We start from the raw sequence: 17,714 nt of genomic DNA on the forward strand, positions 1-17,714 counted from the left end.
GAAAGGTAACCGTGGTCACTTTTATAGCAAGGGGCCTAAGTGGTTTCTTTAGAAGAGAACTTCTAGAACTTATGTGGAATGGGGAGGAAGTCCGAGTATACACATTTAACGTATTATAGTAGGGACTGGGATTTAATAGCTCAGAATTCGGTTGGAAACAGAGACCCATGAGCATAAGATGAAAGTCCCCAAAGTGTGCTTGGTACAGGGATGAAGTTGTGCTGTGGTACGAAAGGAGGGTATATATTCTGATGTGGTGAGAGACAGGAAGAGGAAAAATGTGCAAACCGAGGAGGTGACCAAGGATTTTCCATTCCATGTTGCTACCCTCTCTCTGAGTGTGTTTTGTTTTGGTATTTTTTATCTTGTTGATTTTTTTGTTTTTGTTTGCTTATGTTGATTTTTTTGTTCTTATTTTTTCTGTTCTTTGTTTTTTTTTTTTGAAGGAGAGAAAAAGCATAAATTTGGGTAGTTAGGGAGGTGGGATGAGCTGGGAAGAGATGGGGGAGAAAAAAGTATGCGATCAAAATATATTGCATGAAAAATTAAATAAAAGTTTTATGTATTTAAGTGTTTGTCTGCATGTATGTCTGTGCATCATGTCTGCCTCATGTCTGGATGCCAGAAAAGGGTTTAGACCCACTGGAATTTTAGTCACAGAGAGTTGTGAGCTGTCCTTTCGGTTCTGGGAATTGAACCTAGTTTTCTGAAAGAGCATTCATCACTGGAACAGGATGCTGAGGCATCTCTCCAGCTCCAGTTTCCCTTTTAAAAACATACTTAGTGTGGGCTTGGGTTTGTGAGAACTGCAACCTTGATTTGGTTGGTTTCCCTCTTACATAAAGTACAAAAGTCATCTTGCATTAACGTGTCTTTTGACTGCATTCATCTTGCCTTTGGGGATGATGAAAGCTAGGCAAGTGAGCATCTGATAGACAGTGAAAGCCCTCTGTGTTTAAAACTCTGAACTGGCTGCCATTATATGATATACATCCCTCAATCGTGACAAATTTCGTATTCACATTAACCTGTGTTCTCACAGTGACTTGTCGGAGCCAATTTGGGCAGCTAGTAGTCCTTTCCTTTATAAATACAGATTAAGGGACACACACTTGCAGTTTTTATCTTGTGTACCACTGAATGTTCTTGACCATTAGATTTATTTGGTTACGTGTAAGAAACAGTTCTTTCTAATTACTGGAGGAAGGTTGAGTTTGTCTTGTGTTTGCACGTGAGCTGAGAGGGGGATGAGCAAGTACGTTCTATGTGTTTCTTCTTCTTTTTTAATTCTTTCTCTCCCCGCATCCTGCTGCTCTTCCTATCTCTACCACACTGTCTTCAGTTGCCAGGTGAACACTATCTGTAATTTTGCATGGGTATAATTAGTCTCGTCTACACCTTTCTTTGCATTGTAATTCTCAGCAGATCTTCAGCTCTCACTGCTGGCTTGCGGGTGGATGATGTGTTGTGTTTTCAGCCCATGGGTAGGAATAGTTGTGTTTCCCAGGAGTCTGATTTCAGAAGATAGGGCTGGCCTGACTTGTTTTTCCAAATGAGGTCACACTGTAGATAGATTGACTCCTCTTGGCCAATATTTCTTTTCTCTAGCCCTCAGTTTAGACTGAGAGGCATACCCAAGTGGCTCATAAAACAGGTCTTCCCCCTCTTCAGAATCATAGAGTGAGACCCAACGTCTTCTGAAGCAGACTTTTCTCTACCTATTGCATAACTCATTTTCTTAAATCTTCTCTAATACAATCAATCCTCATAGTAACACTACATGCTTACTGACTGCTCTTTATAAGAAGCAAGCAGTGATGATGTAGTCCAGTGCTTGCAGCCAATTAACAGTTGGGCGGCTGAGGAAGGAGAATTATAATTCCCTTTAAAACGGATTTAAGGCCTGTCTGAGCTACAAAGTAAGTTCAAGGTCAGTTTGGGCAACTTTGTGAGATCCTGTCATGGCTGCCACTGCCTCCTCCTGCTCTTTTTCTAGGAACTAGAACTTGAACTTAGGCCATAGAATAATGATGTGTGTATGTCTGCCTTACTTAGCTCGTGTGTTGTGGTGAACACTCTTCATGCTGATTTAACAATCATGAGGAAACCTTACCTCTCAGTCTAGCTTGAGGAAGATGCACCATGCATTGATCACTGGCTTAACATGTGCTCTGTGTAGAAATGCAGCCAGTACCTAGAGATGAGCAAGCCCAGCTGAGCTTCTGAGGTCAAATGCTTGGCAATAGCTTTTCAGGAGGAGCCCTGACTCCTAGGTGCCCACTCTTTGTCTGCCTCTTCTCCCATGAAGTGACTGTCCTGCTATGTTAACAGCCCCTTCCCACCGACTCTCTCTGGGTTGTATATTGGTCTAGGACTTTGGAAACACCTTGGAATCTTTTCCTTTCTTATCTTATGTGTTTTCATCAGTTTCTCCTCTGGTGCCTTTAAATTGTTTTTGAAGTTGTTTGTTGTTTCTTCCAATTTTCTTTCCCTAGATGATTTTTTTCAGTACCTTAATGACATGGCAATGGAATCTCAGCATAGTAGTTATATATCAAACCAGAAGGTTTTTTTTTTTCTCCCCCTCAGACTTCATTAAGAAGTTAGAGAATTTCAGTTTTGCTTTGGACCAAATAGGCATCCATCGGACATGGATTTTGTAATCAAGCTTGTTTAGTTCTGGGCATTTTATCTTGGCCAATTTCCAGGTGGTTTTTAAGTTCATTGCTTAGAAAAGGGATGAAATATTTCATTTTCTGCACTGTGTTGTTATGGCTTTGACATTTACTCGCTTGCTTTCTCCAGCTCACAAAGTACGGAGAGCTGCCTTTATGTTTACACACCACTGAGAAAGATTAGGATAGACGATGAGAACTGGAATAGCAAGTAACATAACCACTTCTCAGATAACTCAGCGTCAATGCAGTGCGCACCCAGGAGCACCCGGGCCATCAGCAAACACCAAATGACTGAGTGTTAATTATGTCATTGATTCTTTGAAGAGATGTGGCATGGAGGGCATTTATCAGCCTTAATTTGTTCTAAGTTATTTATCTTAATTTGGTGAATAAAAGTTTCTGATCTGTAGCTCAGTTCTCTTTCTCCTCCTAACTTCCCAGCTCTACTGGCATGGGTTAGTTAGGCTTACTCTGTGGAAACCATCCCAAGCGGGAGAGAGGTTTCTTTTTTATGGAAAGACACATGAAACACAATCAGACGAAGTCCTAATGTGTAGTAGAATGTAGTCATACAGGGACTAAAGCACACTGTCGTTGTCTTACATTGATCCTTTGGCATTGGTTAATTCATCATTCTCCAGTTATTTTTGGAGGTAACCACTCAGATCTAAGACATTTTCTTCATAGGACTTCCAACATGGCTAGTTGCAAATAAAAAATAATAATAAAAGGAGTAAAAGAAACACAGCTCTTCTGTAACCGAGCCACCAGGTTTTAACCAGTGGTCCTTGGAACACCAGTCCTTGTGCAGTCCCCTCCCACACACACAAGGTACTCTGACAATGTGACCCTGCAGTCCCCACCCCACACAAGGTACCCTGATAGTGTGACCTTACTGGGCCTTTCCATATATTACTGGAGAAGTGGGGGTCTACTTGTAGCTTCATAGTCTCATTAATAAAATAAAATTAAGAAATGACTCAAACAGAAGCTCAAGGAGAATGTTACTAGGTTTTAGAAGGAAAGCCTCGAGGCAGGCAAGCTGTAATAGAGGAGAGAAGGGGGAGAAGCCATGCTGTTTTAGGTCAGCAACATGACAGACAAGGGGATCTTTGGAGGAGTGAAGCCCTAAGTGTTAGGAAAACCACATCCAGAAAAGGGATAGAAAGAGGAAGGAAAAAGGAAAAGGTATCCTTTTTGCAATAATCCCCAAAAGCAGTCCATAACCTACGCCACAGTGTGGCTGTGTTACACAACCAACTGTAAGGTCAGGAATTCTGGGGTGGAAAAGCAGATGATCTCATTAACATCACCCTTATTCCTCCCTCTCTTTAGCATGACTTCAGGTGAACCCGCCTTCCTGAGGAGTGGCTCCTTAGTCAGGCCATTGACCAGTCAGGCTGGAATGCTAAGTGTCCACTCATCCGGCCAGAGGTTGCATTCTCCCGCTAAAAGAAAATCAGTTTCCCTTTACGGGCCTCTACTTCCACAGTGACACATCAAGTGGCTGTCCTATTTCTGGCTGAGATTCCTAGCACAGACTTGGCACATAGTAGATACACAGTGACATGCTTGACTGGAGGGAGGAATGCATAAATAAGTGGAGTTTCTATGGAATGCCAGCGTTTGTGCGGAGACATTAACTAGGTTGTCAGAGGAAGAGAACCACCAGGGTGGTATCTATAATGCTCGTGGAGATGCACCCTGGGGTATGCATCTTTGTCTACTCGCCCACTGATTTGTTCTGGAAAAGTATTTCTGAGCATAATTGCTATTGTGCTGGGTGTACCTATTTGAAAGTTTTTTTTTTAAAATAAACATAACTGAAATGTTCTCCGCAAGTTTATGCTAGTTGGCGACACGTGAGTCTCCTGGTAGTCCACATTCCTCTCACCCCATCACACATTTCATGGTGTTCATCTTTGTCTCTCTGGGGCCTGCATTTTTCCAGTATGTGTTGGCATATTGGAAGACAGAGCAAGGAAGATGGTTATATGATAAAAATATTTGCCATATGCTTGCTTTGTTATTATTCTTGCCTTCCTTCCATCCACCTAGAGGTAACGATTTTGTATCTCAGCTTCACTCTCCCAGTATCCAGTGTTTTATGTTTGTTTGTTTGAATTCAGTTCTGATTTACCTTTCTGAAAAACTGTGTGTTTTGAATGTTCTGCCTGCCCGCAGATCCACACTACAGATACCCAGTTTGAAGATCTTGGCTCCGAATTGATTTTCCAACCTGATAATTAGTAGTGAGTGGCAATAACCCAGCTTTATTCTTTTGCCTGGTCAGCTTCTCAGCTACTGTGTTGATTTGTGGCCTTGTTAGTTATTCTTGTGAACAAAGCCTCCTGAGAAGAAGCTGTGTCTGTAGAGACGGACAGACAGGTTAGAATGTCAGTAGTGTGGAGAGTTTGGACTGTAATCCTTATCTTGGGCTAGCTTTAGCCCCAAGAATAGCTATTCCTTACTCAGCCTCTGTGTCAGAATAATGTCCTATGACTAATAGATACAAACCTTCAGAGTCTACTGACTTAGTAGACACACTGGCTTTCACCAACCCAAAGCTAAGTGTGTTGTCGATAGTATCAGGAGGCCACAGAGAAGCTTTCTCAGGTGTCCTGTATCCATCTCTCTGATCTCCCCATCAGTGTATTTTAAACTTCCCCTGCTCTATGACTTCCTTTGTTTTGTAAAACTATAAAACTTAAATGGCTTCGACCTTGGAACATGGAATTTGGGGTAACCGAAATCCGTGTTTCTGAGCCAAGGTCATTCAACATGCTCCAAAGTTAACTATCTTTTATTCTCTATAAGATGAGAATTGTGGCATTAGCGTTGACATTCTTCGTACTCATAGGGATGGCAGCTCTCTGGAGGGGAGAAGACTCCTTTGCTCATTATCGTCAGAATCTTCTGTCTCTAGAAAGGGCTGCCACACTGAGTGAACACAACATGTTCTCTCTCAGTTTTGTTCTCTGTGAACATTTTCTTTTTTTCCTTTTAAAAAAAATGTTCCTTCCATCCTGCATCTTCTCAGGTCATACTATTATATTCAGTGCATGAGATTTCAGCTGTGGCCTGTCAATTATTTTCTCTTTAGGCTAGCAATTTATACGCCTAGATAAGGGCAGTAGCAGTGGAAGGCAGGCAGAATTGCTGGGGGCAAGACCCACTGTTTCCCTTTTTCTAGCCAGGAGAAGTGAGGCTATGTCCTCTTTCTCCTCACAGATCTGAAAGATGAAGGTACGGTGCTGCTGCTTGAGAACAGCTCGTGTCAAATACATTGTGCGGGACATGTGTTGACAAATGCCCTCAGATATTCTGATATGCTGGCAGCCTGTCAAGGGCAAGGCCCCTGAGGTGGGAGCTGATTTCCACACAATACTTCTCAAAAGTCTTGTGAAGTAGGTGCACCACCCTATTTCAGATATGCAGACACAGGCCTCAGAGGTGGGGAGTTTTACCCCGATTTACAAAGCAAAAGCAAAGACTGGCTTAGATCCGTGATGACAAATGTAGACGCCTTTACACTCTCCGTCAGCTGTCAGGTTGGGGTAGGAGAAAAGTCACCATTAGGCTTTGACCCCAGCTTCTTGATCACGTGGACTTGAATATCCTTCAAATTTGTCAACGAGAGACACCTTTAAATTTAGTGTTGGGTTCATTTTTAGGTAGTATTCAATGGAAAGATATTTTCCCCCTCATCATTATCAAATATTGCTCTGGCTAGTTAGGTCAGAAGTTAGTTATCTTCTGGACCCTGTTGATTAAGAGGGATTGACATTGAATGACAGGACTGCTGATTGGATGGAGCAGACTCTGCATTTGCATGTGGGCCTTGAGTCTGACCTGGATTTCTAAGTTATTCTGTAACAATCTGAGACAGTCACTAGGGCTCTCTCCCCACTATCTATTCCAACCGCATAGAGATTTCAGTCTTCGGAAGCTGGATCCTAACCTTGGTATTCCAGCTTACTGCTTCTGGGGAGTATCAAGGGAACCTGTAAAGACTCTGCAGTTACCCAGCAGGACCTCATGCAGCTGCCTGCGGAAATCAGGGTAGTCCTACCAGTTCTGAGAGCCTTTTAATAGAGCACTGATTACAGATTGCAGGCACCTGGTGCTGTTTTTGTATTGCGGCTGAAGGGTACCATTTCAAAGACAAGCACTGGGCTTGACTGATTCCTATTTCCTGCTCCATTGCTTGCCAGGAATAGGTACCAAGAAGCCCATACAACAGCTGATCTGGCTCCCAGTGTGGAGACTGCCAATGCCAAAGTGTTAATTCCCAGAATGATAATGTGCCTGTGAGTCGCGCTGAATGTATTCACCTGACAGTGGCTCAGGGCACCAAGGTTATGGAAGGACTTCTGCTAACTGGGGTCAGCACAGAGATCTGTGGGTTGGCACTAGGCCAGGGTTATTCTGTGCTTCTTGGACTCCCCAGCATGGTCCACTTGGGCCTGTTCCATTTTAGACCTTAACAGCCAAATGAGTGAATGTAAACTGTGGAAATCCAACAGGAGAAGAGGTGCTGGCCCTAAAATCAAGGCTTAAAGATCTATGGGCTCGAGTAAGGTATTGCAGGCTAGGACTTAGTTTGTGTCACTTCTCAAGGAAAAGAATGGACCTGAGCTGCATCGCAACTGTGTGGAATCATGCTTTCTCTTTGTCTTCTCTCCACTCTGCCAGCATCCCAACCTGTTCTCATGTCCACAATCATGGGACTGGTGTGATACTTTATACCCTCATACCATCCTTTTTAAATTTCAGTTGGAAGGAGCAGTATAGTGAAGTGGAGACCAGCATCTAGTCCACATGTTGGCTTTCTTTCTCTTTGGATATAAGACCTTGGAACTCAGCTTCTGCGTTAGATGGAACTGAATGAGACAGACAGTCACCAAGATGTTTCTGCTACTAAAACTTGAAGAGTCCAAATGCTCAAGATGCATTTGGACAGCATCTTTCAGTCTAAATATTATTGTGGTTAGGTAGGAATGAGAAAAGCTGTCAAGGCAATGGTTGTAGGTTATGAAAGCCTTTCTGAGAGCCTTCTTGGTAAAGCAAAGTATATGGAATACCCATGTGAAGCCTGGGGCATTGCTACTGACAAACAGGTTGCTTGGAGCATCACAGAAGAAGATAGGTATAGGATGTATGAGGGATGGCAATCAATGTTGTGCTTTTGAAATGCCAGGGAGAGGCAGCCCAGTAAAGGAACTCAAAGAGGAGTATCCCCTTAAGGACCAGCAGAAACCTTGGAAATCCTTGTCTTTTACAGTTAAGTCTTTTCCTCTTAGGAAAGTAGCTTACAAACTTCACAAAACGGCCTCATGGCAACCATCTGAGATCTTCTCAGGAACTGACTCCTGGCTGGAATCAAAAGGAGGGAGGCTCAGTGGGCATTGTCTTCTGCTGGTGCTCTGGTTGGTGCCCAGACCCTGGGAGAGTGGGGACTAAAAATGGCAGGAGGAATAAAGCCTCATGCAGTAGCCAACTTTATTCAGAGTGTCAGATAATTTATGCTCAGAGGGTCAAGAGAATCACTTGCGTAAAGTATACAATCACAAGGACAAGCCACACATGGCAAAACATATGTTTTTCCATAGAGGCCTATGAGTAACCACAGCCGAAGTGAGCTCATTCCTACTCACTACACCTGGGAGGTGCCTGAAAACACATTCCAAGACAATTCTCTGTTTTGAAAAAATTGAGGTACCAAGATTCTTATCTTCCTTTCTTGGAATTTTCTTGTAAGCACTCAGAACTCTCACACAGCTCCATTCTTGGATTGTGTTCTTTCTGGAGTGGGACATCTAAGGTAGAGTCTTACTCTATGCATTAAGCTCCAGTTTAAATTGGGGAATGAAAGCAAGTTATCTTAACAATACTATGTGATAGTCTTTGCCAACTAAACTTGGACACATCCAAGATGAACTGGTAGCAATGAGGAATGACCAGAGCCCGATTTGTGGACTTTGTAGTTGCTGGACAAGGTTAACAACAGTGTCTTGTCCATCAGAAAGCAAAGCTGATCAAAGGAAAGTCGTGAAATAATTAAGTTCGTTTCGATTTACCTAGAATGTGGTTCTGTCTCCTCCCTCCCTTCCTTTCTTCAGTATAAGATGGTGCAGAGGAACAGACAGACACTCTTCTGGAATTGTGTTTCTAGGTTCAGATTCCTGCTTGCCCTTTGATGCTGTGGGGTCTACAATAATTTACTAACCATTTACTTCTCTCATCTATAAAATAATTTCTCTTCTCCAGATATAAGCATGTCTGTAAGGAATTTTAATGCCAAATTCACATTTGTGCCTCTCATGTCAGAATCTGAGGCAGTAGCATAGAAAGGTGCTTGTGGGAGCTGGAGCAAGTCTGTCTATCCACATTCTCATTGACGATACAGGTACAAAGTCGTGAAGCCGAGGCCTGGAGAGAACAGTAAAGCCTGGAGTCAAATCCTTGGCCAGATGATGATACAAAAATTGTTGAGGAACCCAACTGTAATTTTCACTTAGGAAGTTAGGCATTGAAGGCCCTAGAATCTTGCTTTTTAAACCAACATGGTGAATATGAATAAAATGGACCCATGAGGTATCATGTTTTTATGTACCGCCCCCTTGACTGAGGAAGATTTCATGGCAGAAGGTACCATTGGTGACATATCAACTATAGAAGACACACTGCAGTTCTCATCCAAACTGTAAAGCAGGGGCATTTCCCATACTGGGCTTTCTGATATGGAGTACTAGTGTAAAGTTGATGTTATGATGAAAGTCTATTTTGCAGTAATTTAAAAGTAGTTAAAATCATACTGGTTTCATCCATACTTAAAGTATTTAGAAAGCTTGTATACATAAAAATTGGAAGTTTACTCTCAAAGGTTAGCTTTTTAATGTTATAATTCAGGTGTATTTTGAAATAGAATTTGCTTAGTTGAGAAAACTTAAAATTTACCTACGATTGCAGTCAGTATCTGCTGTAAAAGGCAAATCCTATTCTTGCTAAAGATTTCCCCCTGTGTGTGTGTGAATGTGTGTGTATGTGTGTGTGTCTGTATATGTGTATGTGCATCCACACACGCGTGTGTGCTTATCTAATCTTCAACACTTTTTTTTTCTTTTTCTATCTTCTCTTTAGCATCAATGAAGCAAGGGCAGTAATTCAGAAAGCATACTGAGTATAGCTCATAATTAAGTTGTTTGTGTATAGAATTGACCCTGTGTGGTTTTGACTTTGTTTGGACATGATTGAAATTGGCTTGGCCACTTCCTGTGTTCCTCATGTAGGTGATGGTCTCAGACCAAAGTACTGTTGTTGTTGTTGTTATTATATTTTGGTTTTGTCATACTGTTTGTTAATGTTAGGATGTGGCAGATTACAATACTACACTGTAAACAAATTTATAAACCAGGTCCGTAGAATTTATTTTTGACTATTAAACCTATAAGAAGGATGGACTTAGCAAACACATAAACAAGGAAAAATGAGCTGAAAGCAATGTTTGTAACTGACGTAGGCATGAGACATAGGTACTGAGAATCCTGTGACCGTATCTCCTACAGAGGAAAATATATATTTAGGGAAAAGAAAGCCCACTCTCTCTTAGCAGCAATGATGGAGACTCTTCCCTCCTTAAAGACATCACTGTGGCCAAGGCTGCTGTCTGTGCTGGTCAACGGTCCATGTTTACCAGGTCCAAAACGTGTGTGGTTACTAGAGCAATTGGAAGCTGGTGTATGGCTGCTGCTCTTCTGTCTGGGTGGTGGCCAGGTGGTCACTGCTGCTGCCCAGAGGGAAATGTCCTCCCCCATGACAGTCTTCCAGCCCCTCGACCACTCGCAGAATTAACCCTCCTCTCTCACAATGATTTGGTACTGATTGGAATCAGAGACAGTGAATCGAATCGCTGGAGCCCAGTGAAGTGTGTTTTTATGGTTTTCAGGTAAAGGAGGGAATAGTTCTGAAATCACAGATGTTTATGGTAGCATTCTAGTTTAGTGATGGTGAGGACAGCAGGAAGATTCTCTGGAGTATTTTCTTAGTTTGAAATCAAATAACGATATGAATTTAATAGAAAATATGTTTCTAGATGTTTTCTGGGAATAAGTATATAAGTATGCTAGGCATGGTGGTACACACCTTTAATCCTAGCATTTAGGAGGCAGAAGCAGGTGGATCTCCATGAATTCAAAGTAACCTGGTCTACAGAGGGAGTTCTAGGAAAGCCAAGGCTACAATAGAGGCCTTGTTTTAAAGAAACAAAATCCAAGTAAGAACAAAACAGCAACAACAACAAAGACACAAGTGCAATTGTACACTCGGAAGCTCATTTTCTGTTCTAGATCCTCCCTATTTTCACGCTGCACTATTTCATTCTTATTCTTCAAGTCTGTATCTATGAGTCCCCTCCCCCACATCGTTCCATTTTCATGTGTATGTGGTATGCATCTGTACATATGTAGTGTGTGAAGGTGCCTGTGTATGTGGGTGGGTGTGCACCTGGAAAATTATCTTGCCTCTCATTTAATGAGGCAGGGACTCTCAGTCAAATCCACGGCTCATTGATATGGCTAGTCTCATCAGCCACCTTGACCCAGGAATCCTGTCTCAGAGGCTGGAATTATGGCGGTGTGTGTGTGTGTGTGTGTGCGCGCGCGCGCGTTTGTGCCACACTCACTTATGAGTGTGTATGTATGGCCCTAATTGAAAACAAAACATATGTGATATTCCAATAGGTCAATGGGCTTCAGTTCCTCTGTATTTAAATATGAAAAGTTATGAGTGTTATCCATAAGGTGTTGCTTTTGAAATGAGCCCGAGGCAAGCTTGTGTCTATACACACGTTTCTCTGATAGTCGTTTCTGCCTCAGTGGGTTTCAGCTAAAACACTGTCTCCACAAGAAGAAATTATAACACTTTCCCATAATCTGTAGCCCAAAAGAAATTGGCTAAAAATGGCATAATTTGCCATTATAAAAATACATATCTAATGATCCTTATTTGCAGTCTTGAGATGATACATTCAGCAGCTATCTTGACCTACATTTGGAATTGAATGTGGAAGTGCTTTGTAAATAGGGCTGTCAACACTTAAGGATTCCTTACTAGCGCCGGGCAGAGCATCTGCCATGAACACCTGCTCAGGAAACATTTTTGTTAGTGTGCTTAACAAGGAAGTCTTTCAAGACAGGGGGTCACCGCCCCACCAAAAACAACGGTTCTAAACCTGCTTGCGCAGCAGAATAGACTGAAGACATTACATGCAAACAAGTTCCCTGGATCTCCGTGACTCAGAGACCTCAGATATAAAGTCTACTTGAACCCCCACATCCTATCCTGAAATGTCCCGTCTCTACCAACTGCCACCATTCTGATGGAAGTTTTGGCTTTGTATAGGGTAATGGCTTCTAAACCTGGTGGCCAGATGACCTGTGGAACCTGAGAATGAGTTAGAGAGTTGTTAAAAATAATTTACAGAATTCAGATGTGCAACTGGATGTGAGACAGCTACACACTGGCCTGCTTGCTTCCTGATTATTCTCCTTCTAGTTAACCTTCCCAGAATGACACTCAAAACAAACATCTTCACGTACTTCAGAAAGCCCTGAATGAATAACGTGACACTTGACCCTAGAATAAATATGATTCTCTCTCAGTAGTGAATTTTCAGAAAAGACCTATAACTCTCCATTTTTGTGTTTGTATAGAGGAAACCATCTATTTATGTGTGTTCATACATGGAACACAGCAAGGCTTTGCTAAGTGAAGCTGAGTATTACTCTTTTAGACATCTTCTGCTTTGCATGGGTACATTCATTCAATTTTTATAGTTCAAAAGATATTTCATAATTTGTATCATAATAGGAGTTAATAAAATCCTCCACCTTTAAGATTTTTTTAAAAAAGTATTGAGGAACTGGAATATGTGATCTGAACATATTAACCTATTTAGCTCTTCAGTTCCAAGAAGGAGGTAAAGGCATCTCCATGTTGTATTAAGTCAGTGGTTCTCAGCCTGTGGACTGAGACCCCTTTGGGGTTTCACAGAGATTGCCTAAAACCATCAGAAAACACACAAATATTTGTATTAGAATTCATAACAGTAGCAAAATTACAGTAATGAAGTAGCAATGATATAATTTTGTAGTTGGGGTGGTCACTAGAACATGAATAACTGTATTTAAGAGTTGCGGTGTTAGGAAGGTTAAGAACCACTGAACTAAGTAAACTGAGAGTCAGAAATGCTAAGATTTACCCATCAATTTCAGGCCTTATATCTTGGATCTGCAATTTAAATCTGAGCTTGTTTTATTTTGGATGTTATTGAGAACATGGCTTGCTTTCTTCCTTGGCTTTCTTTTCTGTGTTTTCCTTAGTGGGAGACATGAAAGACCTCAGAGCTAGAAAACTAATATGTGTTTCTCTATTTAAAACAAAAAACCCCAAAACCCAACAATAACCCAACAAATCATAAAACTGTCATAGGCACAGACAGTAAGACAGATGCATGCTGGGAGAAGTTCTTTTTGCCAGCTTGAGGGCAGCCACAGTGGCAGTGCAATGGAAACCAGGCACACCTGCACTATTTCCAGTATTGCATGGCCAACATGGAGAGAAACCCTGGTGTCAGTGCAAAGGCTATTGTCAGAGCACAAGTAAATCAGAATATACATACATATCTATTTCTATATCTATAATCTATCATCTATCTACATTATATATCACATCTACTAGACCCATGATATGCATCCTTAGTGCATGTGTCAGTACATCTTTTTGGTGCTAATAGAACCTGCTTTATTTCATAATTAAAGTGAGAAAAAATTTTAAGCCTGGAAATTCCTTATATTTCCTACCAGGGGCTTAGAAATGTAGACAGGTATGATTTTGCCATTGAAAGATATTTCCGTAGTCTTCCTTCATAAATCACTGGAATCCCAATGAAACTTTAAAATTATATTTATTATTTTAGGAGGTGCAGCATGCCACAGTGATGCATGTATGGAGGTCAGATGACAGCTTGTGGGAGTTGGTGCTCTCCTTCCACTCAGTGGGCTCTAGAGATCAAGCTAAGGCTGTCAGGCTTGGCAGCAAGTGCCGTTAATCACAGAATTGTTTCACTTGTCTACTGCTGAAACCTGTGATGTGGTCTGTAATCAACCCTTGTAGGACAGAGACCATATCTTGATTTATTATGGGTTTTCTAACATCAAACACAAGGCATCATATAGCGGGAGCTTCTCTATCATGTGGTCAGCTTTCGGGCAGTTCCATCAAGCCTTGAGCTACTTCCATGTCGTACACTGTGCTGCCAGTCGGTATACAGGATCTCACAGCACTCCACACAACCTGTGTGGGCAGGACAAAGGCTTCTCCAGACCTTCCATTCTGATTGGTGCATGTGATATTCATGTGTGTGCAGGTATGCGTGCATGTATATGTGGAGGCCAAAGATCAATGTTAGATAACTTGCCTCAGGCACTGGCTTCCTGCTTCATTTTTGAGTTCCCTTGGCCTTACACTCACCGCGTAGAACAGGCTGGCAGGCCAGGGATCTCCAGGTCTCACCAGCACAGCCCTGGGAATACACATGCATGCCACCACAGCTAGCCCGTTTCTTTTCTTTTCCCACCTGGACTCTGGGGATCAAACTCTGGTTCTTGTGTCTTCATGAGCTTTCTCCGTGAGACTAATTGTGAAGTTTTAAGTTGCCCGAATAAGTATTTGTCAGTGATAAGTAAATCCTTACCTGTACCGCAAGGGTGAAGACAGTAGATTTGCCAAGAACTCTGGAGCTGTGTTTATGTTCAGATTGATCTTGAGCATGAAAGACAGAAGCAGAATTAAGACCGTCAGGGAAGTACAACTTTGGGGAGCCATATGTAATGTGTGGGCTGTGACAGCACTAGTTCGTGTGTTGTGGGGGGAACTCGTGAGCCATAACATACTGCTTCATTTTCTTCGCGGCTGGTCACCCACTACCAGTTAGCCACAAATGTGGGACCTGCTCGGTAGCTTTTCCTAAATAGCACAAGTCTGACATGGCCACTGGGACTGCAGGAAAAAAGTGCAGATTTGGCAAGGGTCCAGATGGTGGTAGGCCTCTGCAGCGGAACATGGGACAGCAGGGCCCACAGCAGGAGTCTGGTAAACAAGATGATGATGAGAAGTGGCTGAGCACTGGCGAAATCAATGCTCTTCTGTTTCTTATGTGGCTCTTATGTAGAAGATGACATAATGATTTCCACTCTGAATGGAATTAGGAGAATGTATTTACATTGGAGTTAAAAGAGATCTGGAAGGAGCATAAAGAACTCCATTGAGGGGTTGTTAGTCAGTGGCGAGACTTCTCAACTGCAAGTGTTATTCTTGACAAAGGAGGAAGAGGATGGATACTGTTTCCAGTTAGGTAGAAATTCACAAGCCCCCTGGAGCCCATTGCTTGCTGTTCCTGCCACGTTGTGCTGGGTGTTTCAGGTAGGGGAAACACACTCCCTTTCCCTTTGCATCTTTTTTTTTTTTTTTTTTTTTTGGTTTTTTTTCGAGACAGGGTTTCCCTGTAGTTTCTAGAGCCTGTCCTGGAACTAGCTCTTGTAGACCAGGCTGGCCCCCTTTGCATCTTTGTAGACATACACTAGGAAGAGCTTGTTGTGAATGTCTCTGTACTTCGGAGCTTAAACTGCAGACTGAGCAACACTGCACCTGTGAACACTCCCTCCTCATTCCTACCAGCCCAACAGTATTGTCAGTTCCAACTTGCCTTTTCTTTTTCTTCAGAGAACTCCCTGCGTGGCCTCCTCGGTTTCTCTACAATGAGTGCCAAATCTGCCATCAGCAAGGAAATTTTCGCACCTCTCGATGAAAGAATGCTGGGCGCTGTCCAAGTCAAGAGGAGGACAAAGAAAAAGATTCCTTTCCTGGCGACTGGCGGTCAAGGAGAATACTTAACTTATATCTGCCTGTCAGGTAATGAAAACTAAATATTAACATCAAAGCAACTTTTGTTTTAAAATGCTTCATCGAAGGCATTTGGTAGAGTCATGCTCATTTGGTAACATGGTCCTTTCCACTCTTTTCTCCTGTCTCCCATCCTTGTTCCCTTGTGCCTTCTCCTCTGTTGTTGAGATTTCTGTGTACTGAAAAGATCGTGAAGTTCAGTCTTTCAGTCCCTGAAGAGTTTGTGCAGAGCTTGGCAGGCACTTTCTGATTCATTCCTTCCTTCAGCGGGAGTGGTCTGTCCTTTGGGAGTTTGTTTTAGAATCCTTCTTTTGGTTAATTGTTACCACTAGCAGACTGAGCTTCACTTTTTTTCCTAGACCACTGCCAACAATTAGTAACAGTTTTCCTTGAGACAAATATTGCTGCTTTAAGGAGCAGGAGAAAGAAGATTTCCTTTACAAATCCTTGCTTTGCCTGACAACCCCAGACATGTGAAAAATAACCATCTGTTTTTATAAGCTTAGAATTTGGTTGGATTATTATTTTCTCTTCCGGCTCGTGATGAGAGGAGATCCGTGGGACTTACAGTGGATGCGCACCAAGTTTTTCTGTGATAAAGTTGAGATAAATTTTCCATGAGCTTCCGAGTGATCCTAAAGCGAAGCACTGAGGGCATTTGTAATATTTCCCATGATATTTCTTATGATAGGAATGGATAAACTAAACCTACCACAATTCATTTCATCTTTTCTAAGATCTTTTTGAGTTGTGGTTCGGGAATACAACTTTAATTTTAAAACCTATTTTTAGCTTTTAAGCAAAACTCAGCATCTGGTAAGTTAATCATAATTAATTTTAAGGAATAAATGACTTTTCATTAGATAGATAAGAATTTATCAGACTTAGATTAGAATAAAATGAGAACATAGCATTTTGATAAGCATGCCTTTATAATTGTTAGAAGAAAACTTTTATTCATTCAGAGGGTGTGGGAATCAACCTGGAAACACTATTCTCTCCTTCCTAAACAAGGATTAGGTTGACCAAATTTGGGTATGGTTTAGAAAATATTTGTGTTTCATTAGTATAACTAAGCAATGCCCAAATGGGAGCTAAATTAAGAAACAGTGATTTAAGTTTTTTAAAAAGGAAAAATCAGCCAGGCTTTGGTGGCACACTCCTTTACTCCTTTAATCAAGGCCAGCCTGCTGTACAAAGGGAGTTCCAGGACAACCAGAGCTACAGAGAGAAACCCTGTTTCAGAAAAAGAAAAGAGAAAAAAATTCTTTCTTTTCTTTGTTTTGTGTGTGTGTGTGAGGGGGGGGGGGCTGTTTTCTGTATGACTTGTGTACAATGGTAGCGTGTGTATGTGTGGTTTGTGTGTGTGGGGGGGGTTTCCCTGCCTATATGTCTTCTGACGTGTGTGCAGTGGTAGTGGTGATGAGAGGCCATCAGATCTTCTGGAACTGGGGATACAGACCTCTGTGAACCACCCTGTGGGTGCTGGAATTGAATATGAGGTTCCGGAAAAGAAGACAGTGCTCTGAATCATGAAGTCTTCTCTCCGGCCAAAAGGAACTTTCTCCAAACCAGCCTAGGATTTTGTTAGTAAGATCAAGGTGTTAAAAGTACTTTCATATTTTAAATTTTGGACCCTAGAGGTTTTTTTGTTTTGTTTTGTTTATGAATAGCAACAATGGATGAAGCGCATACCAAAATCTTGTTTTGTATTTGGCTGAGCACAGACACATAATATTCTAATATTTAAAGCTTGTTTCTCTTCACTGCTCTGAGACTTCTTACAGGCATGTATTTGAATGAACAGTGCACAGTCCAGAAGGCAAGTCGGGTTTTGCCAGGTATATACCTATAACTGAAGGTTAACAATTTTCTTTGTCTTTTAGACTTAAGATTTTTGTCTGCCTGATTCTAATCATAAAGTCTCTGAGAGTGGTAATGGGGTTCTAACAGGCTCATCTCAGGGAAGCAGTGTAACCATCCCTCACAGCTGGAGGTAATGACCTGGGACTCTCAGCCGCATTCCTGTTACAATTACCAAGTCCTTCAGGACTTGGAAGTGTAAAATGACAA

General features: G+C 41.9%; 1 protein-coding gene across 1 annotated transcript in view; it reads left to right on the top strand.

The window, feature by feature from the left end:
• The window catches only part of Stxbp6 (syntaxin binding protein 6), a 202,052-nt gene that overhangs the window by 43,314 nt on the left and 141,024 nt on the right, over positions 1-17,714 (top strand). The window contains exon 2 of the mRNA XM_038338171.1: positions 15,462-15,650. Within this exon, the coding sequence (XP_038194099.1) occupies positions 15,497-15,650 (154 nt within the window). The 5' untranslated portion in view covers positions 15,462-15,496. The remainder of the gene's footprint in view (positions 1-15,461; positions 15,651-17,714) is intronic.

Source organism: Arvicola amphibius, chromosome 7 (assembly GCF_903992535.2).
Source record: "Arvicola amphibius chromosome 7, mArvAmp1.2, whole genome shotgun sequence".
In the NCBI taxonomy this organism is placed as follows: domain Eukaryota; kingdom Metazoa; phylum Chordata; class Mammalia; order Rodentia; family Cricetidae; genus Arvicola; species Arvicola amphibius.